Source organism: Plectrocnemia conspersa, unplaced genomic scaffold, assembly GCF_051122295.1.
Source record: "Plectrocnemia conspersa isolate PC_06_02 unplaced genomic scaffold, ASM5112229v1 ptg000006l, whole genome shotgun sequence".
Classification (NCBI taxonomy): Eukaryota; Metazoa; Arthropoda; class Insecta; order Trichoptera; family Polycentropodidae; genus Plectrocnemia; species Plectrocnemia conspersa.
The window spans coordinates 11,534,759-11,560,183 of NW_028277170.1; the positions used below are offsets into that span (position 1 = coordinate 11,534,759).

The 25,425-nt window shown below is 31.1% G+C and overlaps 1 protein-coding gene and 1 long non-coding RNA gene across 3 annotated transcripts in view; one reads left to right on the top strand and one right to left on the bottom strand.

Moving 5' to 3' along the window:
- Nucleotides 1-25,425, top strand: part of LOC148234236 (5'-AMP-activated protein kinase subunit gamma-1-like) — a 175,614-nt gene that overhangs the window by 37,739 nt on the left and 112,450 nt on the right. For both annotated transcript variants that reach the window (XM_088188128.1, XM_088188129.1), the window contains 2 exons: nt 14,366-14,473; nt 18,326-18,462. In XM_088188128.1, the coding sequence (XP_088044254.1) occupies nt 14,366-14,473; nt 18,326-18,462 (245 nt within the window). The remainder of the gene's footprint in view (nt 1-14,365; nt 14,474-18,325; nt 18,463-25,425) is intronic.
- LOC148234237 (uncharacterized) lies at nt 21,801-23,298 on the bottom strand. Its single transcript, XR_015810093.1, has 2 exons — nt 23,038-23,298; nt 21,801-22,874 (listed from the first exon to the last, which is right to left on the bottom strand). It is a non-coding gene; the product is annotated as an uncharacterized LOC148234237 (long non-coding RNA).

Sequence of the window (25,425 nt, forward strand, 5' to 3'; positions counted from 1 at the left end):
GCACCATCCGGGTAGGAGCTAAAACAATTTATGTGAAATGGTTCATCATACATAAATTGCACCGATAAATCAGAGACGATAGACGACATGGAAGCCAACATTCGCCGCGTTATTACCGATATACCCCAGCTGCTCGAAAAAGTGGTTGAAAATTGGACTTCCAGATTGCAGCATATGCCCAAAATCATATCCAAACACTAATGGCATAAATCTTTCAAATAATTTTATAGTTCTATACCTCTAAAAAAAACACCTTTTACAAATATAGAACTAAAGACTAAATTTAAAATAAATTAAAAACATCATATAGTGATTTCCAAAGTTTTGTCCAATTCTCGTATGACAAATCTTATTGATTCCTTTTTTTTAGTGACGGTGTCTATGGCCGTATCAACGTATTTTAAGGATCGAAAAGTGGCAAAGGTCGTCCAATTAGTTTGATGAACAAAAGTGCCGAAACTGTATTAGTATTGGACCTACTTCTTATTGGGATAATAATTAGATTCATTTGCGAAAATCCGCGTTTACGTTCACTTCAAAAAATGGGAACAGAATTCAGAGCATATATCAAACACAATATTTATTCAAGTTGTCTTTTCGAGAAAGTATTCTACCCAAATGTCAACTGAACATCAATATCTTCAGGTCAAAATTTTTAGTCAAGTACGCGAGCTCAAAGTGCAAACTCAACTATGTAGTATCCTTTTTTAAATTTACTTTTTCAACGTGGAATAAAATGCTTTCTAATCAATAGAAGTATCATTTAAGCGTAATCATATCGGAATATATTTTCACCAGTATATATTTTTACCAGTGAAATATAATTTATCTGGTAGGTATAAGAGTATTGGTTAAATTGTCAATAGAAGGGCGCAATAGCCATTATCACTTCTCAGAAGTAAAAATTTCATGTCATAATCAATAAAATCGTGTCGGTGTCGTTGCAGTGGCAACGAACGTTCTACTGTTGGATCATTATTCGTTTCTTCAAAATGCTTACAAGAAATTTAAAATTATTTCACTGTCAAAACTGAACAAAACTAGATCGGGTTCTTAAGACTATTCCAATCTTTGGCAACCCGTCGCTTAGTGATTCTGTATATAAATGCAACACTAATATTTTTCAGTAACGCTTGGTATAAAACATAAAGTTTATCAATAAATGATTTGAATCTATTGATTCTTCAAATTTTCATTACAACATCAGTTACTGATAATTATAATTTTTATTAGTACAGGTAACGTTATCAGTACTTGGGCCCTACGAGTTCAACCCTATGGGCGGGCATCCAGCTTGTGACGGCCGGATGAGCGGAATCCACCTCCCGTAGATCACTGATTACTTCAAAGATTTTTTACAATATATATTGTTATATATTGAAATATTACAACTCTTTGTTTATGTGGGATCAACGAACTTGCATACGAGTTTTGATCCAGCGGGTCTGTTTATGGACTAAGACGATGCGACACCCCTTTCTTACATCTAATTAGCATAATTATATAAATAGAGGAATGTCCTTTGTTCGTCAGCATTTCTACTAATCACTTCAAGCTATACGGCCTGTTATCCGTCTCACGACGACCCCCTAAATACCGATTTTCATCGAGCACCCGCGAAAATATGTAACAATATATTGAGTAATCTCAGAAGCATAAATCATTATCTTTGCCCACAAGACTCAAAATCATGTTAAAGCTAGCGGAATTTTAATGCTTTATTGAAGACATATTTCCAGTATTGCAATAACGTCTCTATAAAACCCCACCATCCGTGTAAGTTCGTTTTCAAGTGAAACATTTGTCGAACACACCGTAAATTTCAAGTCAATATTGATTTTGTTTAATATCCATCCGTACATTTTTAAGGTTAGAATTACGTACTCCGTAAGGCCTAGATTAATAACTCTGAGGCCACGGGTTCGGGTTTCTGCAGCAGACTCAAATCTTTATTTATAAAAATACACCATTATTAAAAAGCGGCCCTAGCTGCAAAAAAATTGATTGTAAATTATATTAAATATAATAACTTATTTTTCATTATATAGACATCTGGTGGTTAATATTTATTTATATGTATTCTTATTATCTAACTGGTATACTTAGTTACTACTGATTTAAACCGTTGTAATGCATTGTGTGAAGTTACAAAGGAAGATTAAATAAATATTGCGGCTTCAATAATATATATTTGCTAAAATGATTATTGCTAAACGACAATTTCGGCTAAATTGCAAGAGCCGTGTGATAATTGTGGTAATCGCTTCGAATTACTCCATAAGCAATTTTAGTAAATAATACATTTAACCTACCGCTGCGATAATTGTACACGCGGTTTATCTCTCGGATAATAATTTAAATTAAGCTCCGGCTTCTTAGAAACCATTATCTGAGGCGCCTTAGAGGTTCTTTTTTATAAAAATCCGGTTACCCTATTATGGCAAACCGTCTATAATGTACATAATTTGTTTTCTTTTCTTGGAAAAAGCAGTAGCATATCTATAAGTGTTTTTGCTAATGGTGTAATTGTTTTCATTATGAGAATAAGACATTATTATCATGTATTATTTATTTATGTGGGGCTACTCTTCATAGTGTCGATTACTTAATTGATTTTCTGAGAATGGATCATTTCCAATATGAGTTATTAATTATTTAAGTGAAACTTGTGCATATTATTAATTTAAAATATGACTCCCATATATTATAAAAAAATATTTTTAAATAATCTTAATTTAGAGGCCACAATAACGAACATTTGAACAACGAAAAGAGAAATCTCCCGCACTGCATAATTATCAACGCATTTACGAAAGTTAAGACACTCCGCACGTTGAAGAGTGTAGCAGTGATGCAGTGTTCTTGTTGATCAGTGGTCTCCAAAGTTATGTACGCGTACCCCAGAGGGTACGCGAGTCGATACTTGGGGGTACGCCAACTGACAATAACATTATTGTAAACAGAAAAGAAACGAAAAATTGACAACTGCGGTGCAAATATTTATGTTAAATTCGATTATTTACAAACGTATGTTTATATTAAGGCGCACTATATTTTTGCTGTTTAATGGGTACGCAAGTAAAATAGTTTGCCGACCACAGCATGGTTCGTGAGCCGTGTAAGCAGGACTTCAGATTCGTGCCTAGCGTGTCTCCTGTATGAGTCACTACAACGTTAATCACTCATTATCACCGCCAGTTAAAACAACCTTTTGTATGATAGAACACGCGCCAGACCATGCGTTTTTTACCACTGTTCTTCAAACTCCCTGGTTATCGATCGCCGAAGTTACCATCTGGACCGTATTTTATTTTAAGGTAGGTGTGAACACATTTTAGAGGTTTGTTCAAATGTGTGTCTCGACCTATCAATATAAAATATGTGACACTTCGAGGGCACATTGAGAAGGAGACTGGGACAGACGGAAAAGCCACAGAGTAGCAGGGGTAAATCAACACGAGAGAGACGAACAGATCGTTGAAAACACGACATGACAACGACAAATAAAACTCAACACATCAGCGAAGACTCTCTGACTTTCAAGAGCCGCATTCTGATGCAATTTACATCGCAATCTGTGAATTATACCGACGAAATAAACTGGTGTCATCATTTCCGACATCTATTTTGTTGCAAAGTCGCAAATCTATGGCCTCACAACTCGAAGATTAAAAAAATGAACATAATATAACCGTTACATCATCAGTTATTTTTAACCAAGCCAACAGAACCCTATGATCTGACGTCTTAGAATCACATCATATTTCGCCTGATCCTTTAATGAATTAGTGATTTACATATGTCTAAAGAATGAACAATGGACGTAAAAAAGTGTTTGATAACCGAGAATCCCCTCAATCAATACGTAGATCATGTCTTCTCTCTTAGCTATCAACGTTTGAAATACAGTTGTTTAGCCACACCTCGTACTCTTCCATTATTAGATCGAATGAAATACAGGTCATGAAAGGTCAACGGCTTGAAATATTCATAGATGTTCCTAATGGCTTTCGAAAACGATTGGGCTTAAATGAGAACCCTTGAACACGATTAAATGAATCTGCAAAAATGTGAGATTTTCACTTCAATCAAAACCAGGTCAATAATATATTTTCAAATTGTTTATTTATATAATTAAATATTCATTTATAATCAAATTAATAATACTAAGTTAATATAGGGTAATCACGAAATAAATGTCGTTTTTTAAAATGAAATATTTTCAATCAGTCGTGCATTGTCCATTGAAATTTGAGTACGTATTTTGTTATATCTGTGTTATTTAGTTTCTACATTCTAATATTTGGAAAAAATTGAGTCCCAAAATTTTACGATGGCAGGATTTTTATGTGAATTTCCTTAAAAAAATTGGCAACTACGTCCACTATAAACATTTGTGATGTGGTAGGTGATTCATTATATATGTATATAGTCCTGGATGTTAAAGAGAGACAATGATGTCTTAGCTGCAGATATAGATGCAAATCCTACTTAAACTTTGTTTCTTCATATTACAATATAATTGTCAGCGCAGCTAATAAGTAATATTTATTTTTATATATGTATTATATTATGTTGTGAAACACATTGCTCCGTGGCAAACTTTTCTTTGGGTCACAAAAATTTATCATTGGCTCCTCTCTCTTGAGTCTACTTGTTCAATTTTCAACGTCGAGGAGACGGACAAACTCTTCGTTGACACGTCCTTGCAGCCTCGCTTGATGGACTGTGGCTGTTTTTTGTATTGCCTCGCTTACAGTCTCTATATATAGATCACGGTGGAGATCAGTGTTTCTAATGTGCCAAGGCGCATCAACCATACATCTAAGTATCTGAAATTTGGAATCTTTGAATCATCTCTAGACTAGTTTTACTGGCACAGCCCCTCAGCTGGATACCATAAGTCTACAACGGCTTAAGGACTTGCTTGTACAGAAGTAGTTTATTTTCGACAGATTAATGTTTAGCTACCTGGCTCTTCACGCTTTTTCTTGACATGCTCTTTCCAGTTGAAGCGTGCATCTAATGTCATTCTGAGGTACTTTGCTTTATTGAAATATGGAATAATGTACGTGATCTAATTTTGGCTAAAATCTACAATTGTTTAATTTAAGACCCGGGGCGGTGACACCCTCCTTTCCTTGGCTACGCCAGTGCCTCTTTATGCAACTTTGTCAAAACTTTATCAAATTAACTCAATACCATAATATCGTAGAATACCATATATCGTAGATATTTTTAACTAGAATACCGGAATATCATAATAAATATAAACTTTATTTTATAATAAAATGATACTATTTTTTTCACAACTAATTTTACATCTTTACGTTTGTGATATAAAAAGAATAGATGTTTCGAAAAAAATTAATAAAACATTCATTATATCAGCACCTAAGGATATACGCCACAACGCAAATGCAAGCTTTTGCCAAAAATAACCATTTATACTACAGAGAAAATCGTGTTTTAGAACTTTCAACAATATTCCGTGGGCGAGAAAAAGTATCGGAACATTGCTATAAAGCAATATGTATTCGGGGTCTAAATAAAAGTCCTTTTGGATAACTACTAATCTTGTTTGTTCAATTTTTTTTTAGATCTTCTGGTAGAAATCCCATTGATCGTTAACTATATTTGTATCTATAAGCGAGTTCCATCTTGACTATGATGTATTAATAATTATAATATTGGTTATCTTTCTGTTAAAGCTTAACCCATCATTATTACGTATTCAGCTTTATTATTTACCAGGTTTTGATTAAATCGTTTCCTGGAAATTTTAACGTGGGTACAATCATTTCACAAATTATTACTTAACGTCGTTTATCTTAAAGAAAGTGTATAATTTCTAGACTGTCTTATTAACAAACACATTCGTACGTATTGGTGAAGTACATAAATAACATTTTCATTAAAGCAAAAGCAGGTATTCATCAACGTGACAGCTTCGTTTGAAGCTATAAAACGTCGACGGTTCGTACGTTAAAATGTTATGCGATATATATATATATATATATATATATATATATATATATATATATATATATATATATATATATATATATATATATATATATATATTTAACTCGTTATCAGAATAAAAGCGACTAGCGGGTTAACTGATCGTATGTGCGAAGTCGGTACCAAAAAATACACAATAGACGTTTATGTGTATAGTATATATAAAATTAATTACAAAATGCGAAAATGTGCAAAAACTGTTTCTTTGAGGTGAGGCTAAAGTGCTGTAAGACATGTGTTATACTTTCGAGAAAATCTTATATGTACACACTGTGTCAGTACAAGTAGGTGCATATATTGTTCAGAAAGTTAGTTCCAAACTTGCAAGTAACGCCCTACAACGATCCTTAACTGGTTCCACTGCCTTCTGGGGGAGGTGGTCCTTAAAAGTATTTTAGGGGCTGCGATAGAATAAAAAGTGGATTTTCATCGATATAGTATTAAACAGAGTAATGTTCATGTTTGTTGGAAATTATTGCTTTTTCTATGTATCTATTGGGTAAATGTATTGACTTCGTAATATTATGCTATTGTATACTTCCCCTTTCGCTATCTCGTGTGTTAAGTGACGAGAGTGAGAGAGATAATGATATGGTTTTTCGCAAACTGAGATAGAACGAGTAGCTCGGTTCAATTTCAGTATGCGCGTAGGCGTTCTATGTTAACACGCATGTCGAGCGCTGCATCGTGATCACGTGGTCAAATTATAATACCACATGCTTATCGGGGACTTCAACAGACTCTTACTTACATCTTTGAATATTTTAGGGCACCAAAAGGGATTAATTATATTTTTGATAGTATATTCTTCTAACATATATCGTTATTATATTATTTTTCATATAAAATTAAATAATTAAAAAATAATTAGTGGTACTTGATGTTGTTAAAAAAAATTGTTTCGAATATCCTTATGTATTTTCCTAGATCGGTTTATATAAATGTCACACCATAACGAATTCTTATTTAGAATCGATGGCGAAAAATTGTAGGATAGTCACAGATGTGATGTTCGTATTCTGAAGTATAATTTTTATGCCTTATGGCATTTTGCAAAAGCCGACAAAGATTTTGCGTAAATTGAATATTTATTTTGAAAAGTTTCCACTGATATTGTATTGGTGAGTGCCCACACAAACTTTTATAATTATCAATTTAAAAATTGCGATTATTTTGCACATTTTTCGATCGCGCGCAAATATGCCAGCTGTACATGACAGCAGCCGCCGTGCGTACGTCATTCACGCCCGCCGTCCGGACGGCATATGAAATTTGTGGCAGTGTGGTCGCTTCTCGGATGTCGGCAATCTTGGCTTCAGTTGAACTTCAGTTCGGACAACTTCCCGAGAGTGTAGTGCAAGCATAAGATTAACGAAAATTATGTTTTTTGCATTGGGTAATAACTCGATGATCCATAATCATTATATTTATTTTGCTAGACAACTACAGCTTTAAAAATGTTATACTTTTTAGTATTTCTACCTCCTGTCATTTGTAGCTATGCGCTATTGCAATCACCGACGTAATATCATCTATAATCAATAGATGTAACTTAGCAGATTGATAATAGCACATTTTTATCAATAAAAATTCGAGTCCTTTGCCGTGAACCTTTTTATTGCCGCTGACTAACGTTTGTTAATTTTACTGTGTCCCGCTGAAGGGGGACGTTGATTTTTTTATATTTTAATTTGTTTTGATTTAATAATGTTATTTTAATTGTACTTAACACTTCCCTTAATGTGCGAGAAGAACGCTAGCCACTAGTAATCTGCGTCCATCTCCTTACAAAGCTGTTCAAACAGGCGTGAGTTAAAGACGTGTGCTTTGATGTGGTTAATAACTTTAACGACATCAATTAATACGCTGTTAAATTTCGGTGACATGTTTCGGCTTGCCAGAATTTCCCTGTGAATGATACAATGCGTAGATTCACTCTCAAGTGCAAGCTCCTTAATCCGAGCAGTTTTACTAGACGGTCGTCCGGTCATGGCAGCAGCTCCGTCTGTGTATAAGCCGACCATTTTAGTTGACCTGATATATAACCATCGTGTGACTTGAACAGTTCTGCTTGTGGATAAAATTACTATTTTTTTTTCGTTATTTTGATTTTTAAGCAGGACCCTGGGTACCCCGGTACTGGTCCTCGGCCCGGGGGTTGATGACCACTGTCTTTGATTACCAACTTAATAATCAAAGCAATTTACATACCTACATGTGTATATAAAGTTAAATAATAATAATTCATTATAGAATGTTATGTATCATTTATTTCCCGGGAAAATATAATTAATTTAATGCACTATAGAGCACGATCCGCAATTAGTGCAATATGCTGGCAATAATTACACCATTGCTATATTATATGGTTCATCAAATAAGCAATATTACTATGTTAAAAATGAATCAAGAGAAAATGCAAAACTTAAAACCACTGTGCTGTAATTAATTCCATAGAACGTTTTATGTTATACATGTTACTGTTTCCGTTTCAAAGTCAAATTAGTTCATAAGATGCGGCTATTCGTACACTAATTATTGTTTATTGTATCCATATAAAAATAAATAACAGTAAATACTTGAAAAAATACTTAGAGTCGAGATTTATATGTTTTCTTTTGAACTCGGTGACTGCGTAAATAGAAAAAAAACGTCAAACACTTTCAGGTCTTTACATTTCAAATAAAACGTGACCTAAAATGAGGTCAAAGTTTTGTAAGGTTGCCTTTTATTATTTAATACTTTTAATTACATGCTTAATATATTAAATAAAATACAATGCTTTATACTACGCACCATAACATTGTGCCTTATATTTAAACAAATTATTAATATTAAGTTATTATTTTTTCTGTAATTTTTTTATTGTTTCTATTCCTAATTAATGATATATATATAATTAACTGAATATGTTTCAATTTTTCACTCCAAAAAAATTTCTAGTGTATCTAAATTTAATGTGGGGATATATAATTTTATATGTTGCCCGCGAAGTTGTGATGCATTTCCAAAGTGGCTTTTAAGATCATTTGGGCTGGCAACACCTGCTTTAAATGAGATTTAATGAATTAAAAAATCAAGCATGTTGGTTTGACGTAACAGTACAAAAGATTTTTTCTGTAATGAAATATAATATATCAAGATATGAAAACTTACATTTTATTCTTTGCATTTTAATCAGCACCTTGCGTCCTTATTAGATGAAAATATTACAAAACAGCGCTTTCATTTATCTTATAAATGTCAATTTAAAGAAAACTTTATAATTTTATAAAATACCCACCACAAAGACAAAGTGATTTTATTTGTATTATTAATTCAACAAAGCGAAACAATTAAATGTTCGTTATTCTTAAAAACTAATAGCTAAGAAGTATTATTAAAGTTATTAGTATAACAATCCAAACAACAATGTATAAAATGAAATCCTTGTTTTAACAAAAGTTACAATTCATTAAATACTTATTGTCAACTATAATTAATACTTTGATGAGGGTTATTGTATTCATTGGCAATTCATTCATACAACTTTATAGTAAATATTTTATCAATCTTAATTATACCTAATATATATTGCAGAACGATTGGAAGTTTAACAGTACAGCAATATATTTGCCAATGCCAATATAAGTGGCATACAATATCATTTAATCAATTTGATGGAGTGAATGCGATTTTTTTGCTCAAATTTAAATCACAATAGAACCCAATCAGCAAAAAGTCTTTACGTAAATTCGGTACACATTAGTCTGATAAACGTTTTGATAACATATTGGAGTAACAATATTCTAAGTCAGTATCTGAGCTATGATAATCGTGGCTCCTTTAAGAATTTCGCTCACTATGTGAACCACAGGGACCAAAAGGATGCAATCTAGGTCCTCTGCTATTTTTGCTCTTCATCGATGACATTAATGTAATAATTAAAAACTCGGAATATTAAATATATGCTGATGACCTGAGAGTGTTTAGAGTATTCGCACAAATTCGGATTCGACCCCTTTATAAAAATGCATTATGTCGCTGCGGAGTGGTCGATCGAAAATCGAAAAGCTTTCAGCATCGCTAAGTGTCTCGTTGTTACATATTCTAGATCCCCTTACCCAGCAAAATTTTCTTATAGTTTAGCCGAAAGTGTTTTAAGCATAAATAGCTATGTCGATTATTTGGATGTGACGTTCGAGTAAAGGTGGAAATTTTCTATGCACATTGCCAAAGTTTGTGATAAGGTAACAATGATGCTCGTGTTCGCTATACGGAGCGCGTGTCACCTTAACAATTAATTGACGATACGCTAGTTCGTAACGACAAATATGGGTCGTATCCGTATTTAAATCTTAATTCCTTTTAGATAGGAGCTTTATGATACCATTCATTGCAGTTACAGCAAAGCGCCTAGTCATTGATGCACTTTTTTAAGCTGGTAAGAGACGGTGTCGATAATCAGTCGAAGCTCGGCAACTTTCAGCTTCGAGTTTTATAGTACCCTAATGCCTGCATTACACTCTATGGAAGTTGGCCAAGGTTGGCCAAGGACGGAGAATATAGTGGGTTACTTCGGTCGAATGCGGTTCTGTCTGCTCTAAAATCTCTCGGAAGTTGTCCGAGGTTAAAAAATAATTAGAAGTACTTGATTTTGTTAAAAAAAAACGTTTCAAATATTCTTATATACATAAGGATCCTAGATCGGTTTATATAAATGTCACACAATAACGAATTCTTATTTAGAATCGATGGCGACAAATTCTAGGATAGTCACACATGTGGTGTTCGTATTCTAAAGTATCATTTTTATGCCTTATTAAAAATGTATTTATATTTCGGCTTCCATTTTATTTTTAAAATTCCGAAATGGTTGCGTACAACTGAATTGGTCTGCAATGCAGTTTTGTTGTTACGTAGTGTGACCTCTAATTATTGAATAAACAATACACTGCTAATTATAATATTACGCGAATTTTTTTAATTATAAAAAAATAATTGCAGGCACAATTAGGTTTTTACATTTTAATTTTAATTTTATTTTATAGTAAAGTAGTGTAATGGCATCTTGCGGAAAATTATGGTATTAAATAAACATGTGAATATAAATAAATATGTATATATCACAACTATGGACATCTATCGCAAATTCTGATAAATTATTTCAAAATATGATAATGTAAATAATATTATTTATCATAAAATTCGAGATAAATTAAATATATAATAAATAAGTAAATATTAAAACTTTTATTTATATATCATAGTACAGATATAAATACATTTTTAATATTTATTTTGAGAATAATAAGGCTGAACTTACGTTCCTATTCAATAAGCTAGGTTTTTTAAGAAACGTTATTAAAAAGTCTTAATTAATCCTAACCTGTCGAAGCCCATCTCCAATTGCTTTCATAAAGGCATGAGTCTGATCATGAATAGTGTCGGATATAACTCATGTTTCGCCTATTGGTTACTACAAGATTCAATACCATTTATTCTGTAATCAAATATTTACTGTTTTTCATATAGACGCAATGCTAATATCGGAAACTCATTTCACATCTAGAAGCTGTATCATTTTTTGAATAGTTTTGAATTCCTTTCCTACCGAGGTTTCAACAAATAAGGAATAATAAATCTATGACTTTCTGAAGACGCCGCGTCAAATGAATCTCCCTATTAAACAATTTTGTGTGAATATAGTAATGTCTATAATCGAGACGAAGATTAAGACGGTTTTGGCCCAATTATTAAAAGGGTCCTGAAAGAATCCCTAACTTGGCCATAAAACCGAAACCGTGTACCCGGGAACTGGCACTTTTAAAAAAGCGAATACCCGGTTATTTTAATTTTAATATAATATTTTATTTCTCGATTTGAAATATATCTCTCATAATTTTAAAGATGGAAAATTTTCCGGATTTTATTTTTTTCGCAGTGGGTAGTGCTAGTGAGAGCGATGTTTTGAAAAGGGGCAGGAAATCCTTATTTATCAGTCTGAAAGTATTATTTCGCAATGTAAGTTTAATGACACACTGCTTTTCGGCATCCTCAAACATTTGCCGTTACCAATTAGGTGATCCATAAATAAATTACACAATTTTAATTAAAAATTTATGATTCTTTCAAGTTTATAATCCGCGAGAGTTGACAATGGTTGGCACTTCATAAAGTTGTTGTTAATCCTTTGACTCATCGTAGAAACAATTTGATTTTAATTATAAAATAATATTTAGTCGTCTGACATTATTAAATTTCATAGAACATTAAATTTATTATTAAATTTCTAATATTAAATTTCATAGAATGTTTTAATGATCACATTTGTGTATATAATATGTATGTAAATACATATATTCATTGTTTATAACATTTAGTTATATGATTAGGTAAATATTATTTATTATATATTAAATTTAATAATATTTTTTCCGTAATAACAATTTTTCATAAAAAATTTTATGAAATATTAATAATACTACTTTTTAATATATTTGACTTTGGATTAAAAAAAATATTTAAAGTCTTTTGTATGTAATGAAATACTATGAATCTTATTGAAATCGAAATATTAAAAACAACTGACTGGCTAATGTATCTGGCATGTGCCAGTAAAATAATATCTGTAATTTTTAAAGCATTATAGAAAAATTCTTTTAGTTATTACGTGAGTATACGCGAAAAAGAAAATTAATATATTAATTTAATTTTCAAGTACAATTGCGCTTTAGAGAGAATTGACGAGTAAAAGAAGAAAATATTTTTTTGATAGAATATTATTATATACATAATATATAATTCTACAATACTTTTTAAAAACCGTATCATAATTTACAGATATGAAAGTACTTCAATGGTTTTATTTGTTTGAATATATTACAAAAAAAACAGTAATATTTTTTATAAGTCACTATTTAATATTAAGACATTTAAAAATATATTTATCATACTTATTTTATAATAATCATGTTTACACCCCTCACTTATATTAGTTACCATATTTAGAAACATGTATCGATTCATAGACACCAGCAGTGTGCGCCGTTGCATTTTTACAAATCAATTACATTCTTCCAAACTTTTCTTTCTGTTCAAAAATCTAGTTTGTGGTAAAATTTAATCTGGCTTCTGTGTTTTTAATACACAATATCCTGATGTAATGTTATTTAATCGTACGCTGTTAAAAAAAATACAGTAAAACGAAACTTTTGTTACGTGCTTATGAATGCTAGAATAATTATTTATCATCAGTGTTTTAATTTTAAAATCAAGAAACAATTTTATACATTCTATTATTATTAATATAATGAACATATGTTTGATTACATAATATTGCATAACGATGCAGTTAGATGTATAGCAAATATATATCAAAAGACAAAAAATAACAAAAAAGCTCATTACTGCAAAAACAAATAAGGAAATAGAAAGGCTTGCATTTAATAATTTTTCTTTCTCTCGTCTCTTTTGCTGACATTTCGACCTCCGATGATGGGGTCATCATCTTTGTTGAAGTATTGATGTATTATCTTGATCTAAGTCTACGTTTTAGTTTTATTGATGCTTTGTGTTAAAATATAATCTAGTTCTAGACTAACACCAGTGAAATAATTCATACAACTATGCGTTTCAACTCTAAAAACAATCACAATTGAAATTCATAGCGCAAATTTGAATATTTAATATTTTAAATGAATTTTTCATAATAGTTTATAAGATTATATTTTAAAAATATTTGGTTACCAGGAAATACGAAGAGAGATGCGGCGGCTTCTGATCTTAGCTAGTCTAAAGTTGAGGGAAAATATTTATTGGTTTTCTGCGTATTTACACCCATGGGAGAGTTTGTGTTCTGCGCCGTTTTTTTGATGCAACGACCAATTACAAAAGGGTGACGATATTTTTGAGCACGAATTGGCGTTGGCCGTTAAGGCAGATAAAAAACGGTCGTTTTGAGAATTCAAATCTGCTGATATATTAATCTTTTGTGATTTATGGCGCGTACTTAGTGATTTAATCCGCTTAAAGTTTTCTCATGGTGTTCCAGTTTAACGAAAAAACACATTTTTTCTTTAACAGTTAAAAGTTAAGTACTCTAATTATGAATAAATGAAATTGACAACTTTATTTGAAAAAAATAGCTAATGCTGTAAAGCTTGCCATAAAACATATAAATCAAGAAAAAAATGTTTTTGCGCAATATTATTAGCTAACTCTTTTTATAATAACTTTGTTTATTTTATATTTATTATACATGGAAATTGAATTTATTTCACTCGCGACTAACTTCTAACTTGTACATATAACGCTTAGCATTGTTTGCTATACATATTTCATGCATTGTTTTCCATTTTAGAGTCAGCTGGTGCTCACGGCGAGGTGATGCAGGCGAGGGGAAGGTTTAGGGTTACTGCAGCTGAAGCAGCTTCACCACCTGATAGATCAAGACTACAAACAGCACCTAGTAAGTTAATGTTTATTTAATAATTTCGCGTATAAAAATCCTTGCTTAACTTTTCGATATCAGATTGTTGCATATGAACTTATAAATTATAACTGTATTTTTAATCATTGATTGGATCTAGAAGTAAAATTACAATTTACTTTTTGAAAATATAAATATATGGAGTATCGTACAAAGAACGTTACAATTACATGTGATACAACATTTAAAATTTATTTGTCAAGGTTTTGTAATTAAAATGCCATAGAGCACATCTCATTTATCATTAAATATTTGTATATCTTTCAAAGCAATACATTTATTTATTATATTCAGTAAAATATTATATATAACCCATTCGTAAACTGACTATTGAACTTTGAAGCAAACATTTAATTTACACCTTGTAGTAGTTCCCAAACTTTTTTAGTTAGGCTAAAAATAACTAAACACGGCTTTACAAAAAAAGTTTTGTGCCGAGTACAAAGTTTATATTATCATATCATTGAATAAGTAATAAGTTTATCTCTTATTTTCTTAAATTTTGAAATTTAACGAAACGGCTTCCATTGATTTGCTATGTGATCGATATTTGCATCTTAACATATATCGCAAATACGATAAAGATTATGTATTTTTAAATATTCAGTTTTTATATTTTCATTCTGCTGAACTGAATCAATGTCAAGTTTAAAAACTGATTTTGTACTTTGACTTTTTTCTCCAAAAACTTTTCTCACAATGGTGTCAAATTTTCACTAAGTGGTCTTAACCATTTAAAACCCATTCATTGTCTGTATTATTTTTTCTTATTGATATGATTTTAAACTCTTTTTCCAAAATCTTCTTTAACAACTTGAATATCTATCTCTGCATATACAATGCATTAAATTAAAAAAAATATATTAGACAATAATAATCTGCTTTACGAAGTTCTTAGCACATTCTATTATTCATCTTCAAGAAAAATACCCTTATAATATATAATCTAAAATAATGTATATTCAATATCATTGTTACGAAAAAGTACAATACAGTCGTGTTTTCGGCTCACCTCATATCTTTAGATATATTTAGAATTTTTTTTATTAGTAGATTTACCAGAATTTATTAACCAGTCGGTGGACTTTTCGTTGGTGAATTGCAGTCGGTGAACTTTCCGGATACTAAACTAGTCACTTATTCAAAGATGATTACACTTTAATGCAAGTGCTTTCTTGTATATGATGCAATGGGTGAAGCTTTAATAATTTTACAATAGAAGTCTAATTGCAGTGAAAATATTTTAATACTCCACCGCGCCCATTTTGAGAGCCACTGTCTTGGAATGTTTTGGTTGAAGCGAGCTAGAAACTTTCAATGAGGAAATTTGTTTGAGTAATCTGTGCTCCATGACTAACTAAAATATTTTTATGAACTATATTTTTGCATACTAATTACAAAGTTGATTACAATTCCAAATCGAGACACAATTTATTTACAAAACGTTTCATTAAGCAATCGATTCAGTTTTAAGTTTTTTTTATAAAAAAATAAGATTTGTTTGGGCGCGTTGATAAAAAGCTTTAATTTATTAAGACTTGACGATACGTTTATTTCTTATGCAACAATCTAATAATACTTACATATTGTACAACTACATTTTAATTTTTAGAAAGACTCTCTTTTAACACTAAGCAGATTACTTAAATGGGGTTAGAAGCAAGTCGATTTAAACGTTAATTTTAATGTAACTATTTTTACTCATTTTTTTATTCACGTGTGTATCACATGTCATCGTGTGTCCCCACATACGTACACAAACATTGATAACCAAAGCAAATATGGGGTAAAGATAATTCTATTGATGAACTTTCTGTGTAACTTTGTTTACTTTTCATAAAATTCATAAACAAAATCTTATCATTCACAGAATTTTTTTATTGATTATAACCGTTCCGGTGATTTTTGGATAAAAATCTACAATATAAACAGAAAATTTCTAATAATTTTACTAAAATTAAAAATAAATAGGTCTGAGAAAGTAGTAAATATATTAAGAACTTTTTTGTGTAATCAATAATATGAATAATATTGGCAATAAATTCAACAATTGTGCTTTAAAATATACGTTTATAAGTTTAAGCTATGATGCAAAAGTTTTAATGTGTTTTTAAACCAAATCCTCTACAAATTATTATAAGTTATTAATTTATTTTATTATATCTACAGCACTTTAATTATTAAATTTTGACACACACGCGCAGAAGTATTTTTCGTACGTTAAAATAATGATATTTACAAATGATCGAGGGCATTACATAATTGATTTCTTGAAAAGTTAAGGTGAAGTGATATATTTTTAACTGACTGTCAGTTATTATTTTTTAATTCAACGATTTTTTCGTTTTATAGGATTACAATGTGCACTTCATCAATTATTTTGTGTAATATTTTTTTCTTTCAATACAGTATTTATTATTATTTTAAAGTTAATAATTATTTTTAATTTTAGAGAAAGTTTTTTTTTTAATTTTTATTAAGTTCAATTTTTTCTTAATTGTTGCATATTATGCTTGGAAACGAATCTCAAGAGTCGCGTGGAAGCGTATATTAAAAAAGTACGGCCTCAAACTACTGTTTTGTGTTTGAATTTCAGAGCTTAAAGCCGTGATTTTTTAGTATACGCTTCGATATGGCTCCATTGTCTGAAATCTAATGAAGCAATGTACTATTTGTTGTTGGATATCTAATATATCTCTTCAAGAAAAATCCGTATTCGTATTCTAATATTGGAATACAATTCATTGGATTCTTAATGAAGCACTTTTTGAAGTTGCTAAGGGTGTTGACAATCCATCAATGCTCAGCGACTTTCTGCTGGAAGCATTAAAATTCCCTAAAGAGTCGTGATCGCGTCCTTTATTCTCACCGTCACTACCAGGGTGTTTGAGAACGCTCGTCTTGCACGAGCCATTCAACTTCTTAACGAGGTTGCCAAACACAAGGATGTTATCGGCGATAGCTATGAGGGGCTGGAAAAAATTATACAATTTTAAAGCTTACCATATATTGTTTATTTTATTTGATAGAAACTCTATTTAAAAAAAATATTAAACTAGTTTCAGACTTTCTAGTTTGTTTTTTATTACAATAATTTTAAACGATGTGGATATTGCCGCTATTTAAGATTTTTATCGTGTTTTTTTTAATAACGATAAAGATAATCTTGTTTTTCGAAAGGAAATCAAATTACTTTAAGCAAGTAGAGGAAAAAGCACGTAATTAAAATAATTTATTCACGTCTTACTTAGAATCGTATTAATCATAATCGTTATTTTATTTATCACCATCTTCATTTACGTCATTCACATTAACGTCAACTTCAGCTGATCAATGTATTTTTGTAGATTTTTTTTCACAATTTATTTAAGAGATGTTCAAAATTTTTTTTATTTCATCAACATTGCATCTTTTTGATATAATAATTAGTCCCCGGTTAAACATGTCAAACGTAATCGAATTATTGACTGTCTTACTTTTTTATATTAATATCATTTAATTTTATTTATCACTATAATCTCCCAATGGATTCCCTTTAATGCAATGAAATAGTATTCTTATTTTTCCAGACATCAAAATACGCTAAAACTTTTGCATCAACTAATTAGTATTAAAATATATTATCTAAATACATAATATGATTAGTTTGTTAGATTATCTAGTAAAATCTTAGGTTAGTGACATCGGAACGGTTTTGAGGTTTACTGTGAACTCTAGAGTTACGGAGCTGGAGCAATAGTCGCTCTCCGGTCAAATTTATTACGGCAAAACGTTTGTCGCGTATGTTTGTCAGGTGTTAAATGAAGACGTGCTATAACCGTTAACCTGCAGACAACTTCTCCAACTCACCATGTATGCCGAGGCACCGGTTCGCCGTCATCCCGGAGGACACCGCTTTGGTGGACGGAACCAACGACTCAGCCGAAGACCCTCACTCCTGGGACTTCGATGACGAACCACCAGCAAAGGTAAGACTATTTACTTAAATTCTACATGAATTCTTCGCTCACGATTCTTTGCTGCATATATTGAATAAATATGTTTTTTTTATAATTAAGCCTTTTACAAATAAAATTATACCGCGGTTTATTCAAATTCTTTTTGCAACATTCTTGAAAGATTATTGGAAAAATTAGCAGAAAAAATCTTGAAAAAATATGCTTAGTTTTTGACAACGTAAGCATTCACTATACCCAGGAAATGCATAAGCTTGTAGAACACACAAATCATACTCTTCATTTTCTACCACCATATTCGCCAATGATGAATCCAATTAAAGAAGTCTTTATAATAAATATATTTTCTATAGTCTTCTATAATTTTCTGCTAATAATTTGCTGGCGGATCTATCAAATCGATTAAATTTCGTAGACACTGTAGCCACTGTTGCTTCGGCAAATTGTAATAAATATTACATGAATATATATATATATATATGAAATTACTTGCAGCTTAATAAATTTTGATTATGTACAGGTGAGTACAATAAAATGAATTTATTAAAAAAATATCCATTTGTATAATTTCATTTTTAAAAGGTTTAATATGAATTATTACATTTATAAATAAAAATGTTAATATTTATCAAAAATATATGTTGTGGGCGAAGAATAGTTTGCTTGGAAAAAACTACTTACTATAGTAGTTAAATTTGAGCGAGTGGCAAAGAACGCTTAAACCAAGAAAATTTGAAAATGTAATTACCGTGATCTGGAAAACAAGCACCTGATACATATATAATCTGATGATTTTATTTGATATATTTAGACTGACTTCATATTCTTTAAGACTTAAGTATTGGTATTTGAGACATGTTTGTGATATCAAATTTCTGAATAATGGACAGCTTCTCTTGTGCTGTCAATGGCGGTAGGGGAACGGTAATTGAATAACATCGTATCCTTGATTCCATACACTATATTTAAAATGGGATTTATATTACTTATTATGAAAAACATAAATATAATATTTTTCAAGCGTTGTTTGAAAATTCGACTTTCTGATTATAACGAATCGATAAATACAAACCGCTCGTTAATGTCAAATTTTGTCAAGATTGCGGCCGTAGTGGTAAACAACACTCTGTACACAACGTGTCAAAACTGGAAAATTGAATTGCCTGTAATTGATTACTTTGCCGGGTTGATTTATCAAGCTTATTCGAGAAAAATAAAATGGAATTCAGTTACTGTATAACTAAAAGCGAAATGTCAAAGGGTGTAACTGTAGCCAAGTAGACGCCGGAAAAGATGAAAATAGTTTATTTAATAGATACAATTTACTGCAGTAACAAAATAGTATTGTATTATAGTATTGAAAATCAGAGTCTCTGCTGGTGTGTCGAGTAACAATTATACTTTTACGTATAAATTGATTTATCATATATTTGTGGCAAATATGTTGATGTAGTGTTATTTATTTTTTCGGGTCTTAAGTCCGAATGGGTGTGACTTACCCAAATATACACCGGAAAAGCCGGACAATTAATTTTATAAACATATATAAATGATAATATATATAGAGAAATTGAAATGCCGCTATCAGGCAGTGGAGTTGAAATAGCAAGTCGAAGAGTCTTCGCTAGCATGTCGTGTTGTATTATTGTCGGCTATGATGTCTGTGTAGCAAGTGGGATTCGTCGTGATGTGTTCTCGTGATGCTTTCTGGACGATCCGCTGATGTCACTCTTGTCGATGCCGTCTACTGGCTCATTCCATGTCGTCTCCCTGGCAACTCAGGTGTCACAAATTTTATAATGCTGGTTAAGACAACTCTGATGAATCACAAATATGGATGTTAACAAGTCAATTGCACTATTTCTCAGACCTCCGAAATGTGTCCACGCATAAAGAAAAACTAGACAAATGGCCATTTAGGCGATCGGTAGAATATCATTATATTCTGCGCACATAATGTCTAGCGTGCGTCTTTTCCAAACAATAGGTTTTTCACAGTGCCACAAATTTCAGACGGCGGCCGTGAATGACGTCCGCACGGCGGCTGCTTGCATATTGAAAAATGTGCCAAATAATCGCAATTTTTAAATTGTCATATTATTAAAATTCACTACTGATAATTATAAAAGTTTGTGTGGGCACTCACCAATACAATATCAGTGAAAACTTTTCGGTCGTAAATATTCAATTTACACATAATCTTTGTCGGCTTTTGAAAAATGCCATAAGGCATAAAAATGATACTTCAGAATACGAACACCACATCTGTGACTATCCTAGAATTTGTCGCCACCGATTCTAAATAAGAATTCGTTATGGTGTGACATTTATATAAACCGATCTAGGAAAATACATAAGGATATTCGACACGATTTTTCTTAACAAAATCAAGTACCACTAATTATTTCATTTTATATGAAAAAAATAAATTAATGATATCTGTTAGAAGAATATACTATCAAAAAAATAATTAATCCCTTTTGGTGCCCTAAAATATTCAAAGATGTCAGTATGAGTCTGTTGAAGTCCCTGATAAGCATGTGGTATTATAAATTTACCACGTGATCACGATGCAGCGCTCGACATACGTGTTGCCCATTTGAAATTGAACCGAGTTACTCGTTCTATCTCAGTTTGCGAAAAACCATATCATTATCTCTCTCACTCTGGTCACTTAACACGCTAGAGAGCGAAAGGGGAAGTATCTCACCGCTCGCGCTCGAAAGGGCAGCTGCGACTTCGGTTCCTTTGACTTCGGTCCGTTTGCCGACAATGTTCGGAAGCGCTCGAAGCTGGCCAAGTCGACTGAATTTCCTCCACTTTACCTCCCGTTTTCGGTACCTCGGACAACTTCCGAGAGATTTTAGAACGGACTGAACCGAGCTTGACTGAATTAACCCATTATATTCTCCGTCCTTAGCCAACCTTGGCCAGCTTCCAGAGAGTGTAGTGCAGGCATAAGGGTTTTTAATTTTTTTCTACCGCGTCTGGGAGATTATTACATAATTATAATCCTAATCGATCATCATAGATTTAGGTTTTGGTTCCTATTCTCATGGATGAATATCGTGATGATTAATTAAAATTGAGCTAGTTCGTACATATTAGGTTTTGAAAACTTCTCTAATCATGAGCTTCACTAGAGACGGATGTACATATATACATACATATATAAGGTAAATCAGGTGCACCAGCGTATAATCTCGTATTCTTTATTATACATTATGTAAATATAAACAGTTCAACTCACATACAACCAGAGGTCGGTAGCCTTCTCAGTCTCAGTAGTTTTTCTTAAATAACATTTCGAGATAAAACTAATTACCTGCGTTTATAAAAAAACTGCTTAATTGTGTATTTAACTAATATTTTCTCTCTTCAATATTTAAAAATAGTATTATTGAATAGCGTTATTGACAAAACCATAAAATAGAAAGGCTATTCAAGATAGTTTTATTTTTCTCTACTTGATAAAAGTTGTAAAATTTTTAAATATTATTTATATTATGCATTTATTACTGTTTTCCATATCTGTTGTATGTACATACTAATTATAGTCGACGTAATTTCAATGTCAGAATATAGTGCTGCGCAATAGTCGGTGATGCATAAAGGATGACAATAATCATTCTCATATTAAGGCATTGAATTATGACTAAAACCGCGCGGGATTGATGTTAAAAAAGGCTGCGAGCAATGAATGAGATCTGAAAGACGGTGTGTTTACTTATTGTTATATATTATATATTTGTATAATTTAAGATAAGCTTAATACTTTAAGATCTTTACGACTTTTAAATTTATTGCTATGATATTCAATATAATATAAAAAAACATATAAACAATAGCCATTCGGAATCTTTTTAATTTGCATGTGATATGTATATTGTATCGACATTCCTTTGGGGATGCCTTCTGAAATGTCTCCGTCATATAGCGTTTATAGTCATCTACTTCGGTTTGTTTGTTTTTGGACCAGATTTCATCCTAGACTGCAGTCTGAAAGGGGGAAAATAAACCCTCTTCGCTTTATTTTTAATTTAATTTTGAGATCCTCTTGTTACACAAAATAATGGAAGTGCTCTAACGCCACCCCTATTCATAAATAGATTGACAAGTCGTGCATTGATAATTATAGACATGTAGCGTTGCTTTCAGCACTTGAAATTATATTATATAAGTATATTTTTATCATTGCTGGTTTTCGTCAATCTCCATTTCTGCTTCTACCTATTATTTAATATTGACAAAGATACGCCAATGAATCACTCAAATTTATTATTATATGCGGATGACTTTAACATTTTTAAGAAAATGCAGTCGATTTCGGATTTCCACGACTCTTTCGATAACCGATTGCCTTTCACTGTCATGAAACGTTACACAATTTCATTATCAAGGGCTTTGATGCCGGTAGAATACTACTACAATAAAAATAATACAAAATATGTGTATTTGGAAAGCTTTTTACTGAATCTTTACTATGTATATAATTTGCATTGACCTTAAAATTTGCAGCTGAGTATGTAATGTAAAAAGTAAATATCGCTAGTAGATAGTATATATCAGATAGAAAAAGTTTCATACTTTATTGTACTTTGGGGCGGCGATAGCATTGTTGACAAATGCTATTGTTGTAACTTTTCCGTACTAGAAAAAGTTGAGTCTTCTTAAAGTTCAGGTGACCTTGACCCTCGGGAAAACTGTCTTAACAGGGTCTCGAAGGAACAGCGAAACGTCAGACGTCGTCAGTTTAAAACGTTTTATTTTAAACTATAACCTCTCCATGGCTCACATAAGTAACATATAGTAAAATCGCAACTGCATGACCAATCACAATGACTGGCGAGCGACGACTAAGAGGACGAGTCGGACTAGTGAAGTCTCGGTCGTTTGGACATAACAAAATTGTTGGCCATATCCAAATAAATCAACACAATTATTGTTAACGCCCATGAGGTCACTTCAGTAGCAAAATCACAATAAATAATTTCTTTATAAAATTATTAAATAATTAATATAAAATTTACTACAAGAGATGTTTCTAAATAATTTATTATACTTAACCAATGGTGTCACCGTAAGATTTTCACAGCTTTCCAGAAACCTGTTGGTAAAAATCAATTGTTTCCGGAAACTAAAAATTACATTAAATCAGAAAAGTCATGTAATTTTTGTTAAAAATTAAGTATATACGAATGTTTTGAAATTATTTTCGACGTTTACAACTTTGAAAACAAGTTATTAGTATATTCATAATCAAATACATAGTAGGAGGGCCTTCGTTGCGTAAGCGAAGCTAGCTTTTAGCCATTCAATGTAAATTGCACTCGCAGTCCTTTCCAGTAAAAAAATCATAAGCATCATAGTTGTGGGAATAACGATACCAGAAAACTAGTCGATATTTTTTCGAAGATGCAAATTTACTTCATCTTTTAGCTTGGCATATTCTTCAAATCAAAACGGACGTATTTTTATTTCAGTTTTACTTGATTAGATTGCTAGATTTTATATTCAGATTCTTAGACTTAGCAAAATCCGGTCTTGTTTAAAATCTTGTTAATGTTTAAATTCAAGTGTCACCGCTTGTAAACAATTTTCTACGCATGATAATCACGCCATATCTCTCGTCTTCGAATTCGAGTCATAATGCCTTTAACTTTATAGTGTATTTTCTAAAAAAATGTTTGTTTATTTATTTAAATTTGATAGAAAATTTTTCTGTGAAATAAGGATTTCATACCTAGCTCATCGTTGTTAAATAATCCCAATATTTTCAATCACTTTATATGACGGACTTTCGAATTTATACACATACCCCCTCACCGTAATAATCCGTTATATCGAGGTTTTACTGTACTGTGCTTTAAATTCAACATTTTATTGATTTTTTTTCTGATTTAATAATTTAATTTAATCATACACTTATTTCATATTTTATAATTTTTAAATAAAAATTTAAATCACGTATTCATGTATACGTGATTTTAAACCGTAAAATTAATTTTAAGAATCGTGACCAGATCAATATTACGAGTTTCTTTTGTAGTGATATTGATTCGAAGAGGAAAAAAACTAGTGATGATGTAATTCCGGTGAACACTGGTACAATGAATTGAGACATACCTATTATATCTTATAACAATGTAAACATTACACTAGCATCGAAATAAATAAATTGAAATATTGATACTACAATAAAAATCAGTTATTGTTATGGTCAGAAAAACAGCACAATTTTTTCTTAAAAACTTATCCATGGTTAGTTATTAAAAATTTTGAGAGCGTTAGTTAAGTTTGCGTTATTATAGAATCATTAAATGTAGAATCTGAAAAATATACTCATATTAGGAAATATTATTTCACACGGTTTAACTAGAATAATCCAATTATCTTCTTTACATAAAAAAATAAATGTTTGCCATGCTACATCAATTTATTATATTAAAGCTGTTAACGTGTTAGAAGAATCATATCTTCAATAGATAAAAATAATCAAAAGTGTGTTTTTTTACAGTTCATATTTAAAATTCAGTTTATAATTTAACATTGCGTTGTCAAATATTACAAAAGAAATTAATTGGGGATTAATAAATAATGGATTCTTAAGGTTAAATACAAAATTAAAACAGGAAAAACATATTACCTCACGTTAAAACTAAAATATCGGTCTATGTTTCTAAACTAGATGAATTTATAATACATAGATACATTAAGTTGTTATCGCGAAATTTCGCGTTGATCGAATTCGCATAAATCAAGGCATAGAACACATACAAAATGGAAGATAGGGTACAAAAAATAAATTTCTGTGTAAATCGAGACTTAGAACTCTATACAAATTATGAGATAGGTTACAAAAAAATCGCGAAGAGCGAACACATAAAATAATATACGTACATATGTACATTTTTGTATATCAATACATAAAATGTCGGAGTGATAAAAATATTATTCATTATTACTTTACAACAT